The 23,270-nt window shown below is 41.3% G+C and overlaps 1 protein-coding gene across 3 annotated transcripts in view; it reads right to left on the bottom strand.

The window, feature by feature from the left end:
• Positions 1-23,270, bottom strand: part of MAP2 (microtubule associated protein 2) — a 319,652-nt gene that overhangs the window by 35,309 nt on the left and 261,073 nt on the right. For 2 of the 3 annotated variants that reach the window (XM_026647706.2, XM_026647707.2), the window contains exons 8-9: positions 6,908-6,969; positions 203-356 (exon numbers count right to left, since the gene is read on the bottom strand). In XM_026647706.2, the coding sequence (XP_026503491.1) occupies positions 203-356; positions 6,908-6,969 (216 nt within the window). Of the gene's footprint in view, positions 1-202; positions 357-6,907; positions 6,970-11,277; positions 11,413-11,796; positions 12,004-12,250; positions 16,106-23,270 lie in introns of all 3 variants that reach the window. The other variant, XM_026647705.2, reaches the window with a different exon arrangement.

The following is a 23,270-nucleotide window of genomic DNA, read 5'->3' as shown; positions in this document are numbered from 1 at the left end:
ACCTTGTTGCTATATTGGGTCACAACAGCACCCCAAATCTGAACATGGCCAATTTCGGGTCCAGATTACTGGGCCCAGCAGTACAACTCAGGCCTACTTCTTAAAGGCAAAGAAAAGGTAAGGATGGATTTAGCAAGTGTGTGAAATATATAGCAAGGGCGGGTGAAGGCCCCAGGAGAGTTAGGTTTGCAGAGAAACATACGGGTAGTCCGTCGTACTGAAGAGGAGATGGAGCTATTGAGGGAGAAAGAATTCTCATCTCTGTCCCGGTCTCCTGATATACCTCTCCGAGTGGGGAGGATGGAGGAAGGTCTTGGTAGGGAGGAACGCTTTTCTGGACTCTTGGTTATTCCATCCTGATAGGAGCAAAAAGGAAAAAAATGGCTTTACAGTAAACATAATTATCCAGATTGTGATCTCTCACTAGTTTAATACAAGTGCGATTTCATGGTAGCCCCTGACTCAGACCAGTGCAACTGAGATCAAATGACGCCTCTGATGATTACCCAGGTCTGATGTGTCACTTAACTCCCTTGGGATTTACTGACTTTGGACATCTAGCTTTTAGATTGACTGCCTCTTAGGGGAAGAAATTTCAAAAGTGCTCAGCGTTGGCTGAACTCTGCTCTCACTGAAGTGAATGGCAAAACTCCCCCTGACTTCAATGAGAGCTGAGTTCGGTCAATACTGAATCCTTTTGAAAACCCCACTCTAGATTTTCAGTTTGCCTAAGACAATGCTGAACGCATTTTTACAAGGCTCCTTAAATGTCTGGTTGCCTATTTCAGGGGAAATTCCCCTCTGTTTATTTCCTAGCTTCACTGAATAGACCCTGAATATATACGCTGTTTCACTGATTTGACCGAAAATGTATCAAGGCCTGATTTCGCTCCCACTGAAGTCAATGTCAAAACCCGACGTGAGTTCAATGGGGCAAAAATGGACCCTTGGCGCTTGATCCAAATCCCAATGAAGCCAAATCTGGGAGTCTTTCTATCAGTTTCAGTGGGCTTTGGCTCTTAGTGAAAGAGGCGCTCTGGTTAGGAAGTCATGGAACAAGAAATCCTGAAAGATCATTTAGTCTAATGGGCTTTCTTATGCAAGTGGAAGCAAAGATCCAGGGCCCGATCCTGAAGTCCCATGGGATTCCACCTGCAGTTGGATTGCAGGATCGGGCCCCCAGGACGTTTCAGACTCTACATTATTAGGTAACATGAGTGCTGAAATGCTGCCTTTTGAAGCACTAAAAGAGCGTTATATTTTCCCCAAAAATGAGATTTTGGAGAATTTAAGCTGCTGATTAAATTTTCAAAGCAGGGATATTAGCTACTGGAGCCTTAGCCTGTTTTCTTCTTTATTGATCTTTTCCATGTTTAGTTCAGCGTGTGTCTGCTTCTTTACTTCACTTAGATCAGTGTACATCTGAGTATGTTCAAGTATTTGTGCACTTGTGAGATGGGTAGCCAAATGCAGCCTGGCATAAGCAGGTGTCTCCTGTGGTAATCCCAGGGCCAAATACCAAAATTATCCAAACTGGTGCAAGAAGCATCTTTGTGGGTTGGTGGGAAAATGGTTGCAAGTGGGGCAAAGTGGCTAAGCAGTGTAGTGTTCACCAACTTGGCCTTCAGTGGGTGTGTAAAACAAGTGAAATGTATGCACAGAGGGGCTGGAAGAGCAAGCCATCATTAGGAAAGTGTAAGACAAAGCAGGCTTCTCTTCCTGCAGCATCCTTAACACTTGTAGGGCTAAATTTTACCCCTGACGTAATTGGTCTCAGCTTTCATTGAAAGTGCATCTTCACTTAAGTGCTACAGCGGTGCAGCTGTATGTGACGACAAACCCAGGTAACTTCACTGAGACTTACTTAGATTCAGCAGGGAGAGAATAAGATCCATGAAATGCCCCTCTCTGAGCTACCTCTCTCTAACTCTGCTACCTTACCTTAGCATCTGATTTTGAGTATGGAAAGCAGTCTCTTGGGCCCGCCGAGGAGGGCCGTACAAAGTAACTGTCTGTATCGAGAAAAGTAGCCCTTTTAGTAGTTAGTGAGCAAGCTGAGCTGGGTCTTGGAGGAAGCAATGACTTCGCTCTAGACTTTGAGGCAGGAATCTTTGACAAAGAGGAAGTCTAGTCATGAGAAAACAAACAGAAGAAACATAACATGAAGCTGAGCAATGAGACGAAAGGAAAACACATGCAAAATGGATAAATGAAAAAATGCCAAGCTATGAATTACACTTCCTTTTTCCAATCAGCACATGTAAAATTCTGAGACACACATGCAAATAGGTATTGTGAAATGCAGCATTTGGCTCTGAGATCGAATTGACTCTACAGGTACATCCAGACAGCAGCTGAGAAATAATTCCCAGTTCGGGTACACATACACATGCTAGCTCTGTTCAAGCTAGTGCCTAAAAATAGCAGTGTGTGCACAGTGGCTCAGGCTAGATGCCTCAGTATGCATCCCAGAGGTCGAGTGGGATTGTCCTCAGGTGACTAGCCTGAGCTGCCGCCTGTGCCACCACATCCACACTGCTATTTTTAGACACTAGCCAAAGCAGAGCTAGTAGGTGTCTGTCTACCCGAGCTGGGAATCACGTCCCAGATGCTGTGTAGACATACCCTATGAAGGGCCTCAATACAGTCCTCCTTTTCTGCAGATGCAAGTTTGCCCCCTCTTTTAAGTGCAGACGCAAAGGCTAGTTCGTAAGCATTTACTACAGGTGGGAATTTGCAGGACCAAAGATAGAGCCTGCTTTTTTAAAATCAAGTCCTGGATATGAAGTATTTCCCTCTCTGGGAATGTTCCACAATGAAATGTTAGTAGGAGATTTAGAAAAAAAATTAACGATACTACTTAAAATGGGGAAATGACCTCTTCTACCATATTAACCCTTAAAATCCAAGGTAATATGCAATATTCTGTACTCATTACACTCCATTAGAAAGATGGGCAGATTGTGAGTCCCTCACTGAACATTGGCAAGCAGTGTCACACCTAGTTCCACTGAAGTCACTAGGACTACTTGGCTTAGTAAGGCCTCACCAATGTAAGGGGTTTGCAATCTGGCTCTATTTTTTTCCCCTTAAAAGATAGAAGGTATAATGAAAAAGAATAATTGGAAGCTATTATCGTGGCAATGAAGGCCTGATTCTGCAACACTTTACTCACACAGAGGTGAAATTACTCATGTGAGTAGTCCCAATGGGACTACATATGTGTAAGAACTACTCAGCACGAGCAAGAGCTGCAGAATTGGGCTCTTAACAATGCATAGTAGGACTGAAAAAAATCACCTTGACCAGTAGACACCATAAGAAATCAGGGTACTGTACATTATATCACTTATGAAACACTGGGCCTGAATCTCTTCTCCCTACTCTCGTTTTATACTGGTGTAGCTCCCCCGACTACAGTGGAGTTATTCCTAATTTACACCAGTTTAAAAGAGATCAGAATCAGGCACACTAACACTGCTTAAAACACTTTTTAAATTGTAAAATGAAATAAAGGAATTCCTGTACAGCTTGGGAATGCTCAAAATTCTAATGCCTTCTCATGGCAAAAGCTATAATTTCAGTCCTGCTGCATTATCAGACTGGGCCTCTGTAGAAAGCATCGTTAATTTGGCAGCCTCTATTGTAGGAGACGAGCTCAGTTCAATGACTGGAGATACTTTAATACTGTGAGTGTCTTTCTAAAAACACCGCTTTTATGTACACATATTATTCCTTGTTAAATATTTATTATTTTCCTATCTAAAGGACAGGGAGGCATATAACTGATCAATGGCATGTCTGCTTTAAATACAAAGTAAATAATTTTCATAAAACTGTTCCATCATAGTAAAGTGTTCACCTAGTTAGGCATGCCTCCATTTTTGGGTGCCCAACTTGAGATACTTTGGGCCAGACTTACAAAGGGTATTTAGGTGACTCAAGATGCAGAAAGCCTGTGGGAGTTGGCACCTAACTCACTGAGGCACTTTTGTAAAGCCACTAAACATCTACTCGTATCTTTAGGCATCTATCTGCCTTTGCAAATCTGGCCCTTGTGCCTGAATTTGAGAGGGCTGAGGACCAGCAGTTTGGGGCCTACAATCTAACCTGGTACTTTTATACCCTCCATCACTGTAGTATCTGAGAACCTCATAAAGACTAATAAATTTATCCTCACAACACCCTTTGTAGGGAAGATATTACAGCTGGGCAAGGAAGGCACAAAGAGGCAGATGCTACCCCTCTTACTCATACTGAGTAGTATCTCACTCCATGAGTAGCGGCATTGTATAAAAGCACAGCTAATTTGGATCCTAAACACAGCCAGGACAGGGTATTGCAAAATATCTTCCTGTCTCTAAAAGGCTACGGCAGTTAAGGAGAAAGGATGGTCTTGTGAACCACTCTGGGACTCAGGAGGTCTACTCCTCACTCTGCTACGAACTTCCTTTGGCACGGTGGCATGAGGTACTACTTAGCATGAAGAAAGGTGGCAAAATGTGACCCAAAGAGATTAACTGATTTGCAGAGGAAATATGCGATGGTGCCCAACCCAGAGCTTCATCTGCAATATCATCTTCCATCCTTGACTGTCCAAGATGGGAAGATATTTTGCAAAATCCTGTCCTATCTGTGTTTCATCGTACTTTTGCTTTCAAACAAATGCCCATTTAGGGCCATATACTACCTTCAGTCTCTTGCAGAACTCCTACTGGTGCAAGGGCAGGCTGCTTATGTGGGACCAAGCAGTACGTGGCCCTTACAATAAGAATGAGCGCTTGCAATGGTTAAGAGACCGCTCAAGATGAAACGCGGAAACGTCATTTTATATCATAAGCCAGCTAGGGAGGGGGCAGTCACAATGCATACTTCCTGATATGAATTAGCCAATGTTCTTAACACACAGCTGGGATGGGGACATGATCCTCCCCAGCAGGGTAGAACTGCTTAGCTTTTCCTGAGCGTTATTTAGAAGTACAACATGTACGTTGCAGTCAGGTATTAAGGCTCTGCAAATGGACGACGAGTGTACTCAGCTGCAATACTACCTGACACGACAGCTGGAAAGGAGTTGGGGAACTGTTATGAGAAGGCCACTTTGGGAGGGTTGCGCAACACAATACACAGCGAAGCAGGAGGGAATGCAACAGTAATAGGGGACAGGTGCTTGAAAGGTCAGGATGTGGACTGCCCCAGGGAATTAGGAGAAAAGGCAGAAGGTGGAGGGGTGTTTCTGGAAGGGAATGGACTGGGGACTGAGAAGAAAGACAATAGTGGAAGCAAGAAGCGGATAGATTTCAGCTCTTTGCCCTAAAACAACTGACAGGAAGAGTAAAGAAGATACAAAGACAGGAGACGGACCCAGAGGAAGAATGCATGCTGCTTGTTTGTGCCAGTAGTTTTCCAAGGGCACTGAAGGCTTTGGCAACAAGCAGATACTGACTTCTGCTAAGGTGACTATAGACATTTACCTCAGAGGAAAATGAACCTCGCTGTTGACCCAAACAGGAAGTCAGTATATGCACTGTCACCTATGTTTCTGGATGTTTTATTGAGAAATATCTACAGATCTCTCAGTTGTGGCTAGAGATGGGCCAAAATTGTAGCACTGGCTCAAATACTCATTTGGGGAGAGTTCAGATCTGGATTTGGATCTAAACTGGCACATCACTCATGATGGCCACAAATTACATAAGCTGTTGCCATCATCTTCAACATTATTGATTATAGTATCATCTAATATTATGGGATAAGCACTGACAGTGTGGTTAGCATGTTGCATGGTCCCTGCCCCCAAAGGAGCTTACAATCTATTTAGACAGACAAAACAAATCAGGCACAGAACACACTGGGAGCTCCAGGAGTATGGTTCAATCTTGGAGCACTTTGTTGTGGTCGTTGTTCAATAAGGGGTAAGTCACCAGAGTGCTACAGTTGTGAGCTAGCATGTGTGGACTTCTTGGAAAAAGAGTTACACAGTGGGGATTTGAAAGAAAATAAGTCGGGCACCTGGAGCGCTGGGGTGGGAAGGGTATATGGGCAACATGTGAGAAGGGAGGGAGAGTGAGAATGACTAAAGGGGAGGTGGGGCAATACTCACGGACGGGCTGGAGGGAGTCAGAGGTGTGGCGTGGATGACAGCAGAGATGTAAGTGGTGGTGTAGGCTGTGCTGAGCCTTGAAGGTGAGGACGGGAAGTTTGACAATTTTGTTTAAACCTAACATTCTAAGATGGAGAGTGGTCCAGGACATGACCTCAGCTAAGCCAATCAGGAGGCACATTTGCATATGAGATGTCATTGGTTAACATTTTCCAGAAATCTGTGACCTCTGAGGAGAAAAGCAATAGAAATGTAATGACTCATCACAAGACTCTTTTCAGCCAATCATGAGGCAGGATTTTCTTCTTGTATGTAACAATCCAGCAAGATGACAACAATGGCCAGAAAATCAGATCAGGTAAATCAGTGCAGCTCCAGTGCGCTCCAATGGAGTTATGCTGATTCACACCAGCCGAGGGCCTGGCCTTAAATGCTTCACAATATTAAACTTTATTGTAACTCAGCGTCTGTGTGTCAACGGTGGATTGAGGGACTGTCTTTTGTTGTGTGTTTGTACAGCACCTAGCACAATGGGGTCCTTGTCCGTGACCTCAGATGATACAATAATACAAACAATACATAATAATAATAATAATAAAAAAACATTATCAAAAACTGTATAATTATCTATTTTTGTAATTCAGAGGCTATGCGGGGAGAATGGCTGTAATAAAAAAAATGAATATGACAAATGAATTCTAAAGGGAAGGCACAGTTATCTACTGAAATTAAAACAAAACCACCTGAGACAGGACAAAAAGGAGTTTTTAGAAAGATGAATGACAAGAGAATTATTTTACTCACTGAAAGTTTTTCCTTTGCTTGTTTAAATACACCTGGAGCCTGGTTTGTTTCACCACCTGCCGCTGTGAGACCCAAAAAAAAAAACAAAAACAAAAAACAAAAAAAACCCTTGATGGTTAAAAATAATCATTTTGAATTGCTGGACACCTTTAGTATAATCAATTGTCTTGTAAGCACCGTGCAAAGCAATGATCTGGTGAATTATTATATGCAGTATATGCAGCTGCCTTAAGAAATAAAAGAATACATGTTACCATATTTGTGATAGTTCCAGTTAATTTATTAATTCTAGCCAGCAAATCAGAATTATGTCCTCCTCTTCCTAGTGATCTAGGATTGAGAGCCAAAATTTTTGAGGAGTGACTTGTGATTTTGAGAGCCCAAAATGAGACACCTTAAAGGGGCCTAATTTTCAGAAAATACTGAACAATAGCCCTCTGAATATCAGGCCCCTTTAAGGAATCTCAAGCAATCTCACTAGCCACCTTTCAAAATCTTGGCCAAGAACCCTAAATGAAAAGAAACTGATTCACTGCTGTGTATTCACTCCAATATACACGGCTATAACTCCACTGATGTCAATACAGTCACACTGGTATAAAAGTGGAGTAACGCAGAGGTCAATCAGACCCTGAGACTTTAGTTTAATATCTTATCATTAAAGCACCGGCACCTATCTTCTTTCAGTGTTATCCTGTGGTTCTTGTCTGATGAAACATGATTTGAGTTACATTTCAGGTGAAACTGATATAGTTTGACTTGGACTCCATCCTAGGGGAAAGTCTAGAAGTTGAGGAGCTTTTCAGAAACGTGTGTACTAAGTGTCCACCATGCTGTTATTCAGGAAGCTATGTGTTATGTGAACTCTAACTACTAGTGAAATCCTTTGCAACCGCACAGTACTGGACTCTGAGCGGGCATAGGAGGAAGGTTGGGTGGTCACAGCCGAGGTCTCTTAGCTATAATCCCGATTTTGTTCCATCTGTGAAAGCAACCCTGAAACTTTGTCCAGGGTAGCAAAGATGGGTTTCCCCTTGGCCTTGGCAGTTGTCCCAGCACAGCCCCTTGCCTGTAACTGTCGGGTGGGATGAAATCATGGTATTCTGCAACCAATCTCCATTGTGAACAAGGCTGCCTTTCCCACTCAATAATTTTGCCCTCTTAAATAATGTTCTTGTCTTGTTCTTTTTCTTTGATTTTAAATTGAGGGAGTAGGAGAGAGAGAGAGAGAGAGAGGGAAAGAGAACTGACAGTTTAGTTCTGCATTTAGAGCTGAACATGCTCAATAAAACCCTCCTGCATTACCTTTTCCCACATCTGTTACTGCTGTTTTTTGATTTTTAAATGTTTCTCCTTTTTCCTTTGGTATTTAACTCCAACTGCCTGCAGCTATGAAGTACAGAGCACAGTTTTGTGCTTCTGTGACTGACTTACCTGAAAGCATAACAACTCCTCCATCTGAGCAAAATACCTGGATCATGACGTCACACTGTCCTTTCGTGCTCTGCTACCAGTTTAATCACACAATAAACATATTTAAGACAAGGAAGACAAGCCTAATGCATGTTTGCCCCAGTTCAAAGGCTAAGCAACTGTGCTGGCCAACCCTATGACATCCAGGATGTGATGTCACAAAGGCAGCAGTGTCTTCTAACTTCAGCCAATCAAACAACACGATGAAAATTAGGATAAAGTTTAGATGATCAAATAAAACTGTCTTTTCCTTCTGCCTTCTTTCTCTTTTCATGTTCCAAGGAAGGAGCATCTTTTAATAATCATAATTACTGAGGAGACTGTGGTTGCCATTAAAATAGTCAGCTTCTGCCCATAGTTACTACACAGGGACATGCGTTATTTTCTGTCCCTTGAGATTATAGGGAAATACTGTGATATCTCATTTACTGTCTCACTGCATGGTAAATGTGGACAAAATGTTGACTTTTTAATGGAGACACCTGTGTCCCACATGGTTGCTATTTGGACAAGTTTCATTTTTAAAGTACAGAAAAGGCTAACATGTTTTTGCTGCTTGGAATGTGCTCAGAGTTATACAGAATACACTCTGGGGGCATTTGTGGCTAGGTATCCAATTCGGCTCTCACTGAAACCAAAAAGAAAGCTCACATTGATTTCAATGGGAGTAGACGCTGCCTCAAACAAATTGTTTTACATTCCTCAAAAAGGAAGAATGGAAAACAGGCTTCTTGGTTTACACCATTCAGCTAGGAAAATATACCTCCCCCTCCAGCTCCTGGATCCTGAAGATGCCCGGGGACGGGTCCGGTCCCTGTGTTGGTTAGGTCCACCTGAGGGGTGTACATATTTAATCCTGGATGTCTACACCCCAGCGGGCAATTCTATGAAATATCCTTCTATGCCCCCTTACCCTCCGTAGCAGCAATCACTGGAGTGACTGCACTGATACAGAAAAGGGGAGGAAGAAGAAATTCAGGCGTTCTGTGTGCTACCTTGTGATTTTTCAGCTGTCTTGAGGATATGCCAATGTTAGGTTGTGGGGACTTTCTGTTCATTCAGTAATTTGGTTCATGTTAGTCTGCTTTACAGATGAGCCCAAACCTCAAAGTTCAGTTCCAGACCAAAATTATCCCAAATTTCAGATCCGGGGTTTTGGTTCCACGCATTATAAAGGCCACGAAATTTAATCTGATTCAGAACTCTCTCAAAGTTTGCTGATGTTTTGGACGAGGGGTTTTTATTTGATCTCAATTCTTACTGCTTGAATAAATTTGGAGTTTGTCCTTAAATTATATTTTACACTTTGGCTACCTGTTGGGTTTGTTTTTAATTTGAGTGAATTCCTTTATATATTACAATGAGGGACAGATAGCACTACCTAGAGCCAGAATGAGTGTGTCTAAGCGATGGGCAGGCTTCCCTATGTTTTTCTACTGGCACACCTCAATTCTGACTAGAAGGCTATAGGAAGCAAAAAAATTTAGAGGTTTAGTGGTAGCCCATGGGAGGGAACAATAGCAGTATACATAAGAAAGAGATGTGGATATTTGCAAGACTGTAAATCTATAAAGCCAATGAGTTATGCCATGAAGAAACATCTCATTGTTTTAGCCTTAAGCCTCCCTAAGTTGCAATCAAATCATGCCAAATAGTTAAAAAATTCATTTATGACCAATGCAGGATATGAAACCTGGTCTGCAAAGGTGAAGGACTAAAGCATTAAACCAACTTGTGACACCTAGTCCCTAATCCCACAACACACTTTGGGTTCTTTGAAGAATCTTTGAATTATGGGTCACATCTTCTGGTCTCAATAAGATCATTAAGTGGGTTTAAGACACCTTTACTCTCCCAGTTGTGGTCTGGAGCTAGTTGGAGCACACTGGAGACTACTCTAATTTATATCTTGCTAACCAAAGTAATAAACATCGTTTTTAACTTCTGAGCCAAGAAACATAAAAACATTTCCATTTTAGAATATTACACTCTGAATGTAAACTAGTGGGGCATGGTTCTCTTCTCATTTACCCTGATGTAAATAAGGAGCAACTGCATTGCAGTACATGGAGGTGTCAAACTGTGTTATAGGAAAACCATGTCCCATCCCTTTAAAAAAAAACAGACAAGTCCAATACTTCTCTTTCCACCCTGATCTGACAGTGCCATCAAGAATAATACTGAGAGACTGGAGTGAAGATGTTCTAATTCTGGTCTTCTGAATAATGACATATCTATTTAGATATTGTGAGAACCACTGGTTGTCTTTCTCTCATCTTCCCCTATCAAATACTAAGATTTTGAAAACCATTTTTGCTTGAAATGCATTCGTCGTTTGACCCCAGATTTCTTCTCTCTCAGCGTCGTACTCTGCATTCCAGATTCTCCCTGTGGGTTTTGGCTTGAAGTCATAAACATCAGTAACAGATTTGGAAGTGCCAATGCAGATAAGTATAAATGAGCAATATACAAGTCTTCTTATTATGCATGAGAGAAAAAAGCAAAATAATGGATATGTATACCATGGTTTAAGCGTTCAACACTTTCCCACCATATAAATTCACCACAAAATAAATAAACAAATACAAATAATGAAAATAGAGATTCCTACAACACCACATTCAAGCACAATGCCAAGATACAATCACGGCACTTGGAAGGCCGAGCAATGACAAGCATACATGATCATGGCCTCTGTCAAACAAATAGAGAAATAAAGAAATAGCGAAAAAGAAGAATGATACAAAACACCGAAAAGTAATATTATTCATGAAGGTTGATATTCTCGGAGGAAAAATAAAAATAAAAAAATAGAGAAGCTGCTATAGCAATGAGATTTAAAAAAAAAGTGTCTATGTTTGCCAGCCACATTGCATAATTGAACACAGCACAGTCACCTGTCTGCTTCCGTTTAACACAGGAGAGATGAGTTGGTCTAGTATATTTGATAGCAGGTTTTAAAATGATTTTCCTGGAGGGAGAGTGGGCCTGAACTTCAGATTTTTTAGCAAGTTCAGCTTTCTTATACACTGCTATGGACAAGAAAACACAAAAGCACACAATCAGGAAAAAAGCCCAAACAGTTTTACATGATAACAAATCAACCATTGGCCAGACCCACTGCTCTGTTATTCCAGTTTGATGCTTTAGGTTGCACTGGACTGAATTGAGGAATTAATTAGTTTGCAGAGGCGAAGGAGTAGTGCATTAACCCCAGATGTGTTGCCTTGTCCGCCATATGGGCATAAACCTGGAGTAACAGAGGGGTGAGCCTAGCACCTTGTTTTGACGTAATTGTACAATGTCTGATTAAATAGTATTAGTTAGTACTAGCACAACATTCAACTTCTACAACAGAGTAACCTGGCAGTACTGTACAACAGCAAAAATATGGTAATAGTGAGTGTTAAATGAACCTTTTTTCCTTCTCACTTCATCTCTGGAGAGTGTGCTAGGTTCCTTTTTAGCTATTTTTCTTTCAGGAGTAGAAATCCTGCCTCTCCCAGTTTTAAAAGGTTTCTCTTTTTTATGCTTATCGAGAGATGATCTTCGCAATTCTCTCTCTGCTTTCTCCTCTTTAGGAACAGTCTCTAACTGTTCTGTCATGATGCTCCTATCATCATCTGTAGGGTCAGAGCAAATTATAACAACAAACAGAAAATTAGTAACAAATGTTAACAACGCTTTGGTGGAGGGGAAAGAAATTTGAAAATACAGCAGATTGTTTAAAATAAATGGCAGATTATTTTATAACATTTCTGAAATGTGCTGAAATTATTATTACTATTATTATATTATTATTATTATGCTTTTTAATCATTATGGTTTGTTGGGAAGCAAAAACATTTTTTTAAAAAGGATAATGCACACCTTGAGTATCCGCCCACAGGCTGTCCGTGTCCATGACGGAGTCATCGATAGTTGTTTCATCTTTGTAATCATCATATGTCTCTGTCTTGTAATCAGTTAGCAGGATCTCCTCCTTCTCGGGTGAAGCGGGAGCTTCCAGCGAGCCCTCTGTGGGCTCTGCCTGGATGTCAGCGGGTTCCTCCATCTCCATCTCCACTTCCTCTTCAGGCAGGGAGTCCCTTCTTTCCATTTCTTCCTGCTGTGCGGCAGCAAAGCGTACGCTGTGAGAGGCAGATTCGCCCTCATCCACAGTCATCTGCACCACCGTGATGAAGTCATCCTCAATTGTCACAACAGACTCAATAACTCCTTTCAGTTCAGGCATTTCCTCTGGGCCAGCCTCAGTCGGCGCCTCTTCTCCAGCAGGTGCCTCCAACTTTATTTCTTGGTGCATGTCTGACACGAGTTGATGCTTATCATCTTCTTCTTCTTCATCTTCTTTTTCTTCATGCTCTTTGCCTTTTACAGACTCAGGTGTTAAATCACACAGTAGCTGCTCCGTGGTTTCTGCAGGTCTCACAGCTATGTCTGGAGTCGTCTCTTTAATTTCTTCTTTAGGCTGTGGTATGCTCTCCATTTGGATGTCAGCTGTCTCTTCTTGTACAGAATCAGCTTTTGAAATGGCAAGCTCGATGGAAGGTTCTTCCACTGGCAATAGTGATGTAATCTCTTCTTCTGATACAGGTGGTTTCTGAGGTTCTATTTTGCTGTCATCAGGTTTCAAAGATTCTCCATTTAAGTCTTCTTGGATTTGATCATGTTCTCCGCTAGACTCGTAAGATTCTTCTTTATCTACTGCTTCCTGATGCACCAGATCAGGCTTAGGCACTTTCTCCTTAATTTCAGACTCAGAGAGTTTGGTGCTGTCCTTCATTTCACCAGGCTCAGTTCTTGAAAGAACATCTGCCTCCTTTGGTTCTTTGGGCAAAGAGGCCAGGTCCTTTTGCTGCTGCTGAGCTTCCTGGGCTTCAGGCTCTGCTTTTTTTACAGAATCTGTGTCCTGCTTTGAACCAGCTGCAGCAAACTCACTGATCTCAGTATGTAGCTGAGTCTGGTATTCTTGGTCAGCTCTCCTGGCAGCAACATCCATATCGTGTTTTATAGCATCGTAGTCTGGCCTGTGTGGTGTTTCTATCTCAGCTACCTTTGGTATAATGCTAAGAGAGTTTTCCTCCTTCTGAGTCAGTAAAGAAACAAGATCTTTTTCTTTTGTTACCTCTTTTTCTAATGCTTTGTCATATGCACTATCACTCTCTGGCCCGGCTACGGGAACTTTATCAACTGTACCTTCTTCTTTCATTTCTAAAATTGCATCAGGCCTTTTTTTCTCATGTTTTGTATCTTCAAGGGAATAGATTTCTTTGGAATCAACTTGTTCCTCACTTTTTTCTAGCACGGTATCTAGCTTATCAGAGCCTTTTTTCTCCTGCTCAAACTCCCTTCCCAGAACTGTTGCATCACTGGAGATGTTTGGACTCAAGTCTTTTTCGCTGCTGAATTCCTCTTTAGACTTTTCAGCTGCTGCCAACTTCACTTCTATCAAAGAGAGGTCAGCTGCCAGGCCTCTTCTCATTTTTTCATCCCTGCCTTCATAAAAGGGGCAGATTTCACCTGTTAAGCTCTCGCTGTCCTGGACTGGAGAAGGTAGTGGGACTGTGTACTTATTGAAAACGCAGTAGCCTAAGTCTTCTAGCTGACTTTCAGCTTTTAGAGTTATGTGGTTTTCATCAGTCACAGGAGGCAGGGACACACCACTGTCTTCTACAGCAGCATCGGAAGGAACCGATTTTCTTCGTGCCACTTCTGTATCAGCACTCATAGAAGCTAATCTAGACCTTGTGCCTGCTAGGTCTAACATTTCAGGCAAATCAGGGGCCATTACAGCCCCATTTTTGTAATAATCTTTAGCCAGGAAGGGCGACTCACACAAGGATTCAACCTGAATATGTTCTTCTTCCATTGCTTTTTCCTCCTCAATGTTTTCATCTTCCTCTGTGCTATCTATAGGGAAACAGGGGGCTCTCTCTAATGCCGGGGTGGTTGCTGGGAAGTAATCATCACCTTCATCCATGCTCCCACTAGTGTTTGTTAGAATATCTGAAGCGAGGGGAGAGAGATCCTGAGCACGGCCAAAGCTGAATCCTAGTGCTATAGAATCTAGACAGGACATTGGCAGGTTAATTGACATACTCCGCTGTTCTATTGCAGATCTTCCTCCAAGTCCTAAGCTCCTGCTTAGAGTCAAATCATCTTTATTTTTACTATGGATTTGTCTCTTATCCCCATACACTTTGGGATCAATAGTGAACATCCTTTCCTGTGGAGAGCTAGGTTCCTCAGACTTATCTGATGGAAAACTCTGAGCAAGAGTACTATATCCTATTTCATGAGCAGGGACACTGGATGGTTGATCTGTTTCTGGCTCTAATTTTTTGTCTTCCTTTTTAGATAGTAGAGGATCTGCATGATAAAGTTCATATGCACTTTCCTTAGTGTCACTTAGTTCATAGTAATCACTGCCTTGCTGCTGTGTGTCACTTTTTGTTGCTTCCTCTTTCAAAGCAGATGTTTCAAAATACTTTGACATTCCTGACCTATCCTCCTCTACCTGTATTTCATGTGTAGCTGAATCTGAGATATGGAATGTATCCTCCTTAGCATCCTTTTCAATAGTTCTGTCTTGATGAAGTTCATGAGTTGGGCCCTTTTCACTTGTTAACCTTGGTGCATCAGGAGCTTTTTCTGTTGTTTTAGATAACTGAACTGTATCTATAGGTTCTTTTGCTTTCTCAGGAACTGATTCATGGCTTAACTTGCCAATGGGGGTCTCTGTGCTCTGCTGCTCTTCCTTTTTGGCATCTACTACTGTTGAGACCCCAGTTCGATCAGTCTCTTCTTCTGCTTGGAGACCATCAGATGACTTTTTAGCTTCACTAACAACTGCTTTGTCTGGAACAACTATTTTATCTTCCTGCTCCACATAAAGTTTACTATCATCTAATACTTTGGAGGGCTGCCAATCCAGGAAGCCGTATCCTTCCTCCTCATCACTCTCATCCCTTGTCATGTCCTTTTCTTCCCCCCAGGTAGAAACTTTCTGGATGGGTCTTTCCTCTGTAGTTGGTTTGGGGGCATCTGCAGCCATTGCAGAGACATCTCCTGCCTCTGGCTTTTCTGTTTTGTCTTTGTGGATCTTTTCATCTTTCGAAAGATCTTTGGCAATCTCTTTGTCAGGGAACTCTTGTTTTGTTTTGCAACTGTCTTCAGGTTGTGATTTCTGTGAGACAGTCATTGGAGTTTCTGAAAGAGGTTCACTTTTGGCAGCACCAGACACGTCAATTCTAGATTCTGAAGGCAAAAGAGCAAGATTACTCTTCTGGGTTTCTGTAAAGTCATCTTTATATGTCAGGGGTATAGCCTGGTTAGATGGTATCTGGGTATCTGTACTCCTTCCATCTGTTTTACTCTCCTTCGGCAGGTCAGCTGACAAGTCCCTGCATCCTTGAGATACAAGAGACTCTGCAGTTGAATCAGCACCTGGGTCTGCAAAACTTACTTCCCCTTTCTTTTGCAGATCTGCATCCAAAGTCTGTCCCGACACAGTTGGATGCATTTTCTCTTCTTCTTTGCCCCGTGACTCCTTTTTATCTAGAGTCTCAGTTTTTGCTGGCTGTGGAACTAAGGCATCATGTTTAGATTGCTCATCAGTCTTACTGTCTTTCTCTGACTCACGATCCTTTGTGTCTAATGGCTCCGCTGTGAAAGGGCCTGTGCCCTCCTGGTCACGGATTTCCATCTTCGAGGCTGTAAGTAAATCTGAAGTAGTTTGGTTGGGTTTTATGACAAATTATTTAAAGTACTTATAGACAGTCATTTAGCTTACAACAATATCTTGGTATGATTAATGGAAGGGAGAGGGGAAATTATGCAACCATGCAGCAAGGCTATTCAGTTAGAAATTTGTTTTAAAGTGTTGTACTCTCCTCTCCTCTTGATGCACAAGGTTTTATAAGTGCATTAATGATAATATGAGTTACACATGTAAAGCTGTCTCCACTGAAATGAGAAATATACCCTTTTGTTTCATGTGATTTCTTCATACTCATTACTTGTAACAGTAAAATCATAAATATCCCTCAATTAATATTTGAATGCTTTGCTAGACTCTGAAGTCAATACAAATTTTGCTTTGGTAAATGTCTGCAAGATTTGGCCAAGTAACAGTATCCTTGTATATGTGCTTGAAATACACAATATATGCAATTACGTAATACTACATCTCTTTTTAAATCACAAGTTTTTGTGTGTCTAGCTTAATCAAAGGAAATATTAAAATACACAGTACATGGGCTAACTGTAGAATGAGGGAGCTCATTAACTAATATCACTGATCTTTTACATTTGCTTTTTAGCAAAAAAGCAGAAGGCAGGTTATTTTCATGAAACTGACCTCATGCAACGTGCACGGGATGTGGACCTGTTTGTATTTCCAAAGTTGAGAGGCCTAGCTTTCAGAAATGCAGAGCACTCACAGCTCCAAATGAAGTCAGTGGAAACCATGGGTGAAAAATGAGGCCCTGGATTATTTTAAAATTAATCAAAATGTTACTCTGACACCTGTTACTGCTATATTCTTAGCATAGTTAATATTCTTTGGTAATATTTTAATATATAATTTATAGATGATTTATTAGTAGTTAATAGATTGATCTTTCCCTAGTGCATGATAAGACAAGAATAATGAAATCTATGCCAGAATGTGTTATAACATTGTCTAGTCAGTTTTTCTTTAAAAAAAATAAATGATGCATGTTTCCAAAACATGCTGCAACACATCTCGGGCAAACAAATTTGGATCTCCGTACTCACAGAAGTTCTCCAGTTGAAGCCAATGAAATCGTTTGTGTGAGTATGGCACACAGGTCTGGGCCCGTTATCATTTTTAGAGCAATTTGAATTAATCTGTTCATCATTATTTAAAATATTTAGATAGGCTATCTTCAGCTTAAAATATTAACCACCCTTCTAACATTGTAAGTAGCAAATAAAAACATCCACAACTGTTATACTTCTTCCACCTCTCTATTTTTAAAGTTTTTGTGGTGTTTTGGTGATGGTGGTGATTATTCACAACTTATATAATATGCAAAAGCAATGCCCATTAGCTGATTTCACTGTGGTGTCACTGAGACAAATTAGTTACATGCTATCTTTCTTCACCTATAGTTCTGTACCTCTGCTGGTAATGCTGATGCACATACCACATGATATTAGCAGATACAATACCAAAGGAATTTCATCTTGCTCAGCTGGGCCAAATAAAATTACTAGGACAGGCTTTTTTGTAAACACAAGCCTCCAACACCCAAAATCTCTTAATTAGGAAGTGTATGGCTCATCATTACCTCTATGTTTCCTTCTGAAACAACTGATGAGAAATACTGTCAAAAGGACAAACCCTGAAGACTTACTTAATTCTTACTCAAGCAAAATTATTGATTTCAATTTGATCAAAACTATCAAAACTATTGATAGTTTTGCCTAAGTGAGCACCTTAGGATTTTACCCTAAGTGCCCAATTCCACACTTCATTACGAAGGCAAAAATCCCATTGGGATCATGGGAATTGTGCCTGAGCAGGGACTTCAGGTTGGGCCATAAACTCATAATAAGCTAAAATAAATGAAAACTCAAAGTTTTGGCAATGGTCGAGGAGGGAAGGGAAGGGGGGAGCTGATTGCAATGAATGGTGAGGATATGAAATAAGAAGCAATAGCCTTACGGAAACGAAACCAGAATGCACTGAAGCATAAATAAATAATAACACTGCACACAGCAAGCAAAAATATTTCTATAGTTTAAGCCTCTTTATGTCATAGTCTAAGTCAATAAGTCTCCTTTTTTTTTTAAAAGAAAAGCAGATGAATCTCTGCACCAAAAAGAAAAAAAGTATATACATAGATTAGCAATGTGACTGGCAAACACATCTGAGATGGGGAAAAAAAGGCTGATGTGGCAGTATCAGCTTAGCAGCAAAGCACATTGTATCATAGCAAAGTAAAAAAAATCAGGAATCAGCTGCAGTGGTGGGAAACCATTCGTTATACAGCATCTATGCAAATTGGGTTACCCGATACATACTCGTCAAGCATAATAACAAGAACAATAATAATAATAAACGAGAAGAGGAGGAAATGGAGCAGCCTTGGAAAGCACTGGAGAAAGCAGGAGAAGAACTCGTTTGCAGCAAACACATGCACTCCTAAGGAGGACACACCTTCCTCAGCCAAGGAAGGTATATTTGCTTTCAGGGGCACCTCCTCGACAACTGTTACGCTTTTCCCGCTGGGTGCCACACTTAGCACACTGTCTTCACGATACACTTTGGCCTCCGAACCAGAATCCAGCTGGCCCTCTGCCTGCTCTGAAGGCTCAGCAGACCCATTGTCTTTCCCCAGCTCCTTTCCAGGAAGAACTGCTGGTTTCGCTTCCTCAGCCATTGGACTCTCTACTGTTTCTTCTTCTTGGGGGATGGAAAAGGAGGTGACATCAACACCAGCAGACAACACAAAGTACAAAGTTCAGTAGGACTGTTCTTACAGTAACACTTTCAGCTCTAAAGGTGGGCTAGATGTCCAACCTCAAAGCCGTGTCAGCTTCCATCCCATTTCAAGTGTGTGTGTGGGGGGGGGGGGGGGGTGCGAGTGAGTTTGCCTTAGGACGAAAAAGGATGTATTATTTTCTGGTTGCCAAATTGCGCTTTGCATGGCAACATGTAACAGTGTTGTTTCCCTCCTTGAGAAGCATGTTTAGGTTGTAAAATGAGAGCTGAAAGTGTTTTACAGACCTGCCCTTCCAACACGGAGATGACTGTAGATCAAACATCCTGAATATTCATTGGAAATGGAGATGGTGCTCGGTGGTAGATGGCTGTGAAAAGTCTGATGCATCCATGTACTCACAAAGTGCACTGAAATTTTTTATAAATGTGCTGTTTTCTCCAAAGCAGGAAGTAACTCCTCTCCCTACCTTGAGGAAATTGACTGCCCCCCTTACTGCCTAGTAAGTTAACCTACTACAAGGCACCTAGTTTGGCGTGGTGCTAATATAATTATATTAATATTAAGCATATTTTTGGTTCTTCTCTTGCCACAGCAGAAGAACACTGAAGAGTGATTAATGAACTGTTCATTATGGGCCGGACTCTGGCACTCATACTCAGGTTGAATAGCACCTTACCCCATGAGTAAAGATACGATTTTGTCATGGAAATCACGGATTCCGTGACTTTAACAGATCGCTGTAAATTCCGCCTTAAGCTTCAGTCCCCCCGCTCAGGCAGTCAGCCCCCCGCAGCTGTGGGGCAACGGCTGTCAGCCTCAGGTGTTGGGGCCCAGGGCTTCTGTGATTTATTGTTTATTGCCCACATCTTGCCTGTGAATTTTAATAAAAATCTCTTACCCATGAGTATTCCCAATGATAACAACTGGGATTATTCAGGCCTCAGTTCAGCAAGGTACTTAAGCACATGCTTAGTAGTCCCATTGAAGTCAACAGGAATACTTGTGTGCCTCAAAGTTAGGCCCATGCTTAAGTCCCTCACTGAGTCAGGTTGGAGTAAGGTGTTATTGAACCTGAATAACAGTGGTTGTATCTGGCTCTGTTTTATCGATGCTAAACCTCTCTGTAAAGAAGTGATTTTTCTCCTGAGGCTGGTTTGGTAAAAAGAACTAAATTTATGCCTTTATAAATCACAAGAAGGAACGTGTTCATTAACCTGTACTGAGAAAATAGTTATCCAAAGTACAGCATTATTAATTAAACTATAAAAATGAAATTAGTTATGTAATTCATCTCAAATTAAGAAAAGCCAGAAGATTTGGAATTAGAACTGTAACGGTGTCTTTCACCAGATCATGGTGCCTAGGTGTTGCAGGGATCTTTAAGCATAAGTGGGTTTAATCGAACATAAAAATGTAATACACTGGCACAATAAGGGCAAGTTAATGGCGGTGTTCAACTACAGAATCTTTATTTCCTTGCTTAAATACTTTACTTAACTTTTTTTGGCTTCATTTTCTTTTGGATTTATATCTCTTTTTAAAATTTTAGATCAAAAATGCAATTCTCTACCCCATTTTTATGCTGGTGTAACTTCACTGCTATCACACAAATAACACGGCTGCAGAACAGGTGGAACAAAGTGAACAATTTGGTCCAAAGAAAATATAATTAGCTAAATGTTGTAAATAAATGTCAAAATTATAGATCATAATGGCTCTTTCAGTATTATTACAGCCCATCATACCAATATTATTTTGAGTATACAGTTAAAAAAGAAACACTACCAAAACAAAAGTTACATGACATATCTTCTCATATGTTTTTACATTGTGGAAAAAAACCCTACTCCACCAAGACCATAGATTTTTGCTTTACTGCTGAGCAAAATTTTACCACTGGGTTACAATCTCCAAAACATGAGGTTTATAATGGAAACATTTATACCGTCTTAATTATAGCTGCACTTCTGGGTGTGTCTATACCTGCAGAAAAAAAAGATTTTCTACTTGAATGGACAAGCATCTGTATCTTCAGATGTCAATAACTACACACACAAAAGTCAAATACTGGTTCCACCTAAAAATATATTGAAACACTTGACTTTTCTAATAATTTCACCCCTTTCTAGGAAATAGATTTCCCTATCTGATCCAATACTATTATAATATTCAATACACTCTTCAATATCAAGCTAAATTCTCTGGTGTGGTAAGCTCGTCACTGAAATGATCTCATCGGTTCTTCTCATATGTTTTACTGAACAATTACAGATATTCAGGGCTATTCTTCTGTGACTTAAACCTCTGTAGAATGTTGTATTGTAACCATTCTTCAGATCCAGTTTAAGTCCCAGGCTGATTTAGCACAACAGTGTTGAGTGTGACATTGTCTATTTGGTCTTGACTAAGAAGCCAACACTCTTTTCACTATCTGGAGTAGGAACTGACTCCACAAAATTCATTCCACCCTTCTTCAACCATCTTGATAAAATAATACAGCTAATTTTACTCAACTAGGGGCTCAGCCTAATAAGAGATGGGATGCAGAATGATCGCAACAAACTTACTTAAATGTCTGTCTTACATGCCATCTTGTTGATGACCAGATAAACACATTGTCAGCTGGACACATGTGGAATATTGGTAAAGACACCATAGGTCAAGCTAATCCCTATGAAGTCAACGGAGGTACACTAGGGATGAATCTGGCCTCCTTTGCCCTACCTGATGAATCAAAGGTGATCAGTCATTTTCTACTGCTGTCCCAGTGGATGGGTGTTGTTTTTTTCAGTAGCATTAACAACTGGCTTAGCTCAGGTATCAAATGATCGCCCTACTTTCCACACTTTCTCGGGCAGTCATCTTCTCCCAAAAGGAGAGGGAACAATTTATGCTTTTTTTTTAATTAGCTGCTCCTTTCACTGCAATAACCAAGGCCATTTTACTACAAATTATGGACTAAATTCAACTCTGGTGGAAGTGGCTGCATCTCTGTTGGCCACCATGAACTTGGGTCCATTTACAGCAGTGCTGCATTTGGCTCTACAGCTGCAGCCTCCCCTCAGGGTGCGTGGAGTTCAGAGATACTTCACCTCCATGTGAAAAAACAAACCAACCCAAAGGGCTCTCCCCCACAGAAACAAGTTACTTGAGGCACAATAATGGAATATCATGGAGCAGGATGGAAAGGAGGAAGAACAAAGAGGCACCAGGCCTGGTTCACCTTCATCGCGGCCTAAGAAGGCCTCTGCACTCTGCGCTGTAGCCCTGGGGAATGTACTAGAATCAGTCCACTCTGAGCTGAACAAAGGGTGTTCATAGTACTCCTCGTCTGAATGGCAGGGGTCCTCAACGGGCACAGACACTGAAATGGAGGGTGCTAGGTGTTTACGCCTCTCCCCACTGGCGGCGGACCTATAGCATGGGCAGCTGTGTAGAGGTCCCACCTTTTCCTCATCCCCTTCATCTACAAACAGACACACACAGGAAGAAACTGCAGGGAGAACTGGACAGACAAAGATAAGACAAGACAGGATGGACACATGCACAGACACATCAAGCTGCTAGGTCAGTGGTTTCTAACCTTTTTTCATTTGCGGACCCTTAAAAAAAATTGAATGGAGGTACGGATCCCTTTGGAAATCTTAGATGTTGTCTGCGGGCCCCCAGCGGTCCATGGACCACAGGTTGAAAACCACTGTACTATGTCATACAATGGAGTGGATGAAACCAGCCATGCTAAGCAATGGAAGACGTGAGGTTTACATTCATTTAAGGTATCATTTATGTATTTATTTCCTGTCTCTCTTAGTGCCTATAATAACAGTACCCAAGCATCAAACATATCAATGAATTCAAAATCACTCTTAGTTATAGATGGGCTATATGCTGCACTCAATCCAAAACTGACAACTTGTATTGAAGCCAATGGAGGTTACAAACATAGATAGAGGGTAGAAGGTAGCCCTGGTGCATCCCAGGACTGAGTTGAATAATCCCTTCAAAAATAGCTGAAACATTTGAAAGTACAAAATCTAAAAAGCTACTTTCATTTAAAAAAATCCATTTACTGTACTTTGGTAGACGCTGTTTTTGTTTTTTAAACCTCTGCAACTTCTTTCAGCTACACATCAATGAATGACAATTTAACCTAAAGAAAGATAGTTGTTTTAAGCTGGTGGCTATCCTTTCTGGGGTACAATCCTCCCACGTACAGCTGCCTTTCAGCCGTTTCTTTTAGTGTCCCATTCCTGCCCTATTGCTTTGCCATGTTCCTATAGCCTACCTGCTCTCTGCTGGCAGTTTTCCAATGCACTGTAATGAAGGCTTTATTCATCTCCCACTGAAAAGTTAGAGTGTATCATCTCAGGTTAGCTCAGCGACTAATAGCAAGAGGAGGATCCACGCAGTTTCTAGTA

The sequence above is a fragment of the Terrapene carolina genome, unplaced genomic scaffold (assembly GCF_002925995.2).
Source record: "Terrapene carolina triunguis isolate 2854851 unplaced genomic scaffold, T_m_triunguis-2.0 Scaffold62, whole genome shotgun sequence".
NCBI lineage: Eukaryota > Metazoa > Chordata > Testudines > Emydidae > Terrapene > Terrapene triunguis.
This window is presented reverse-complemented; position numbering and strand designations above follow the sequence as displayed.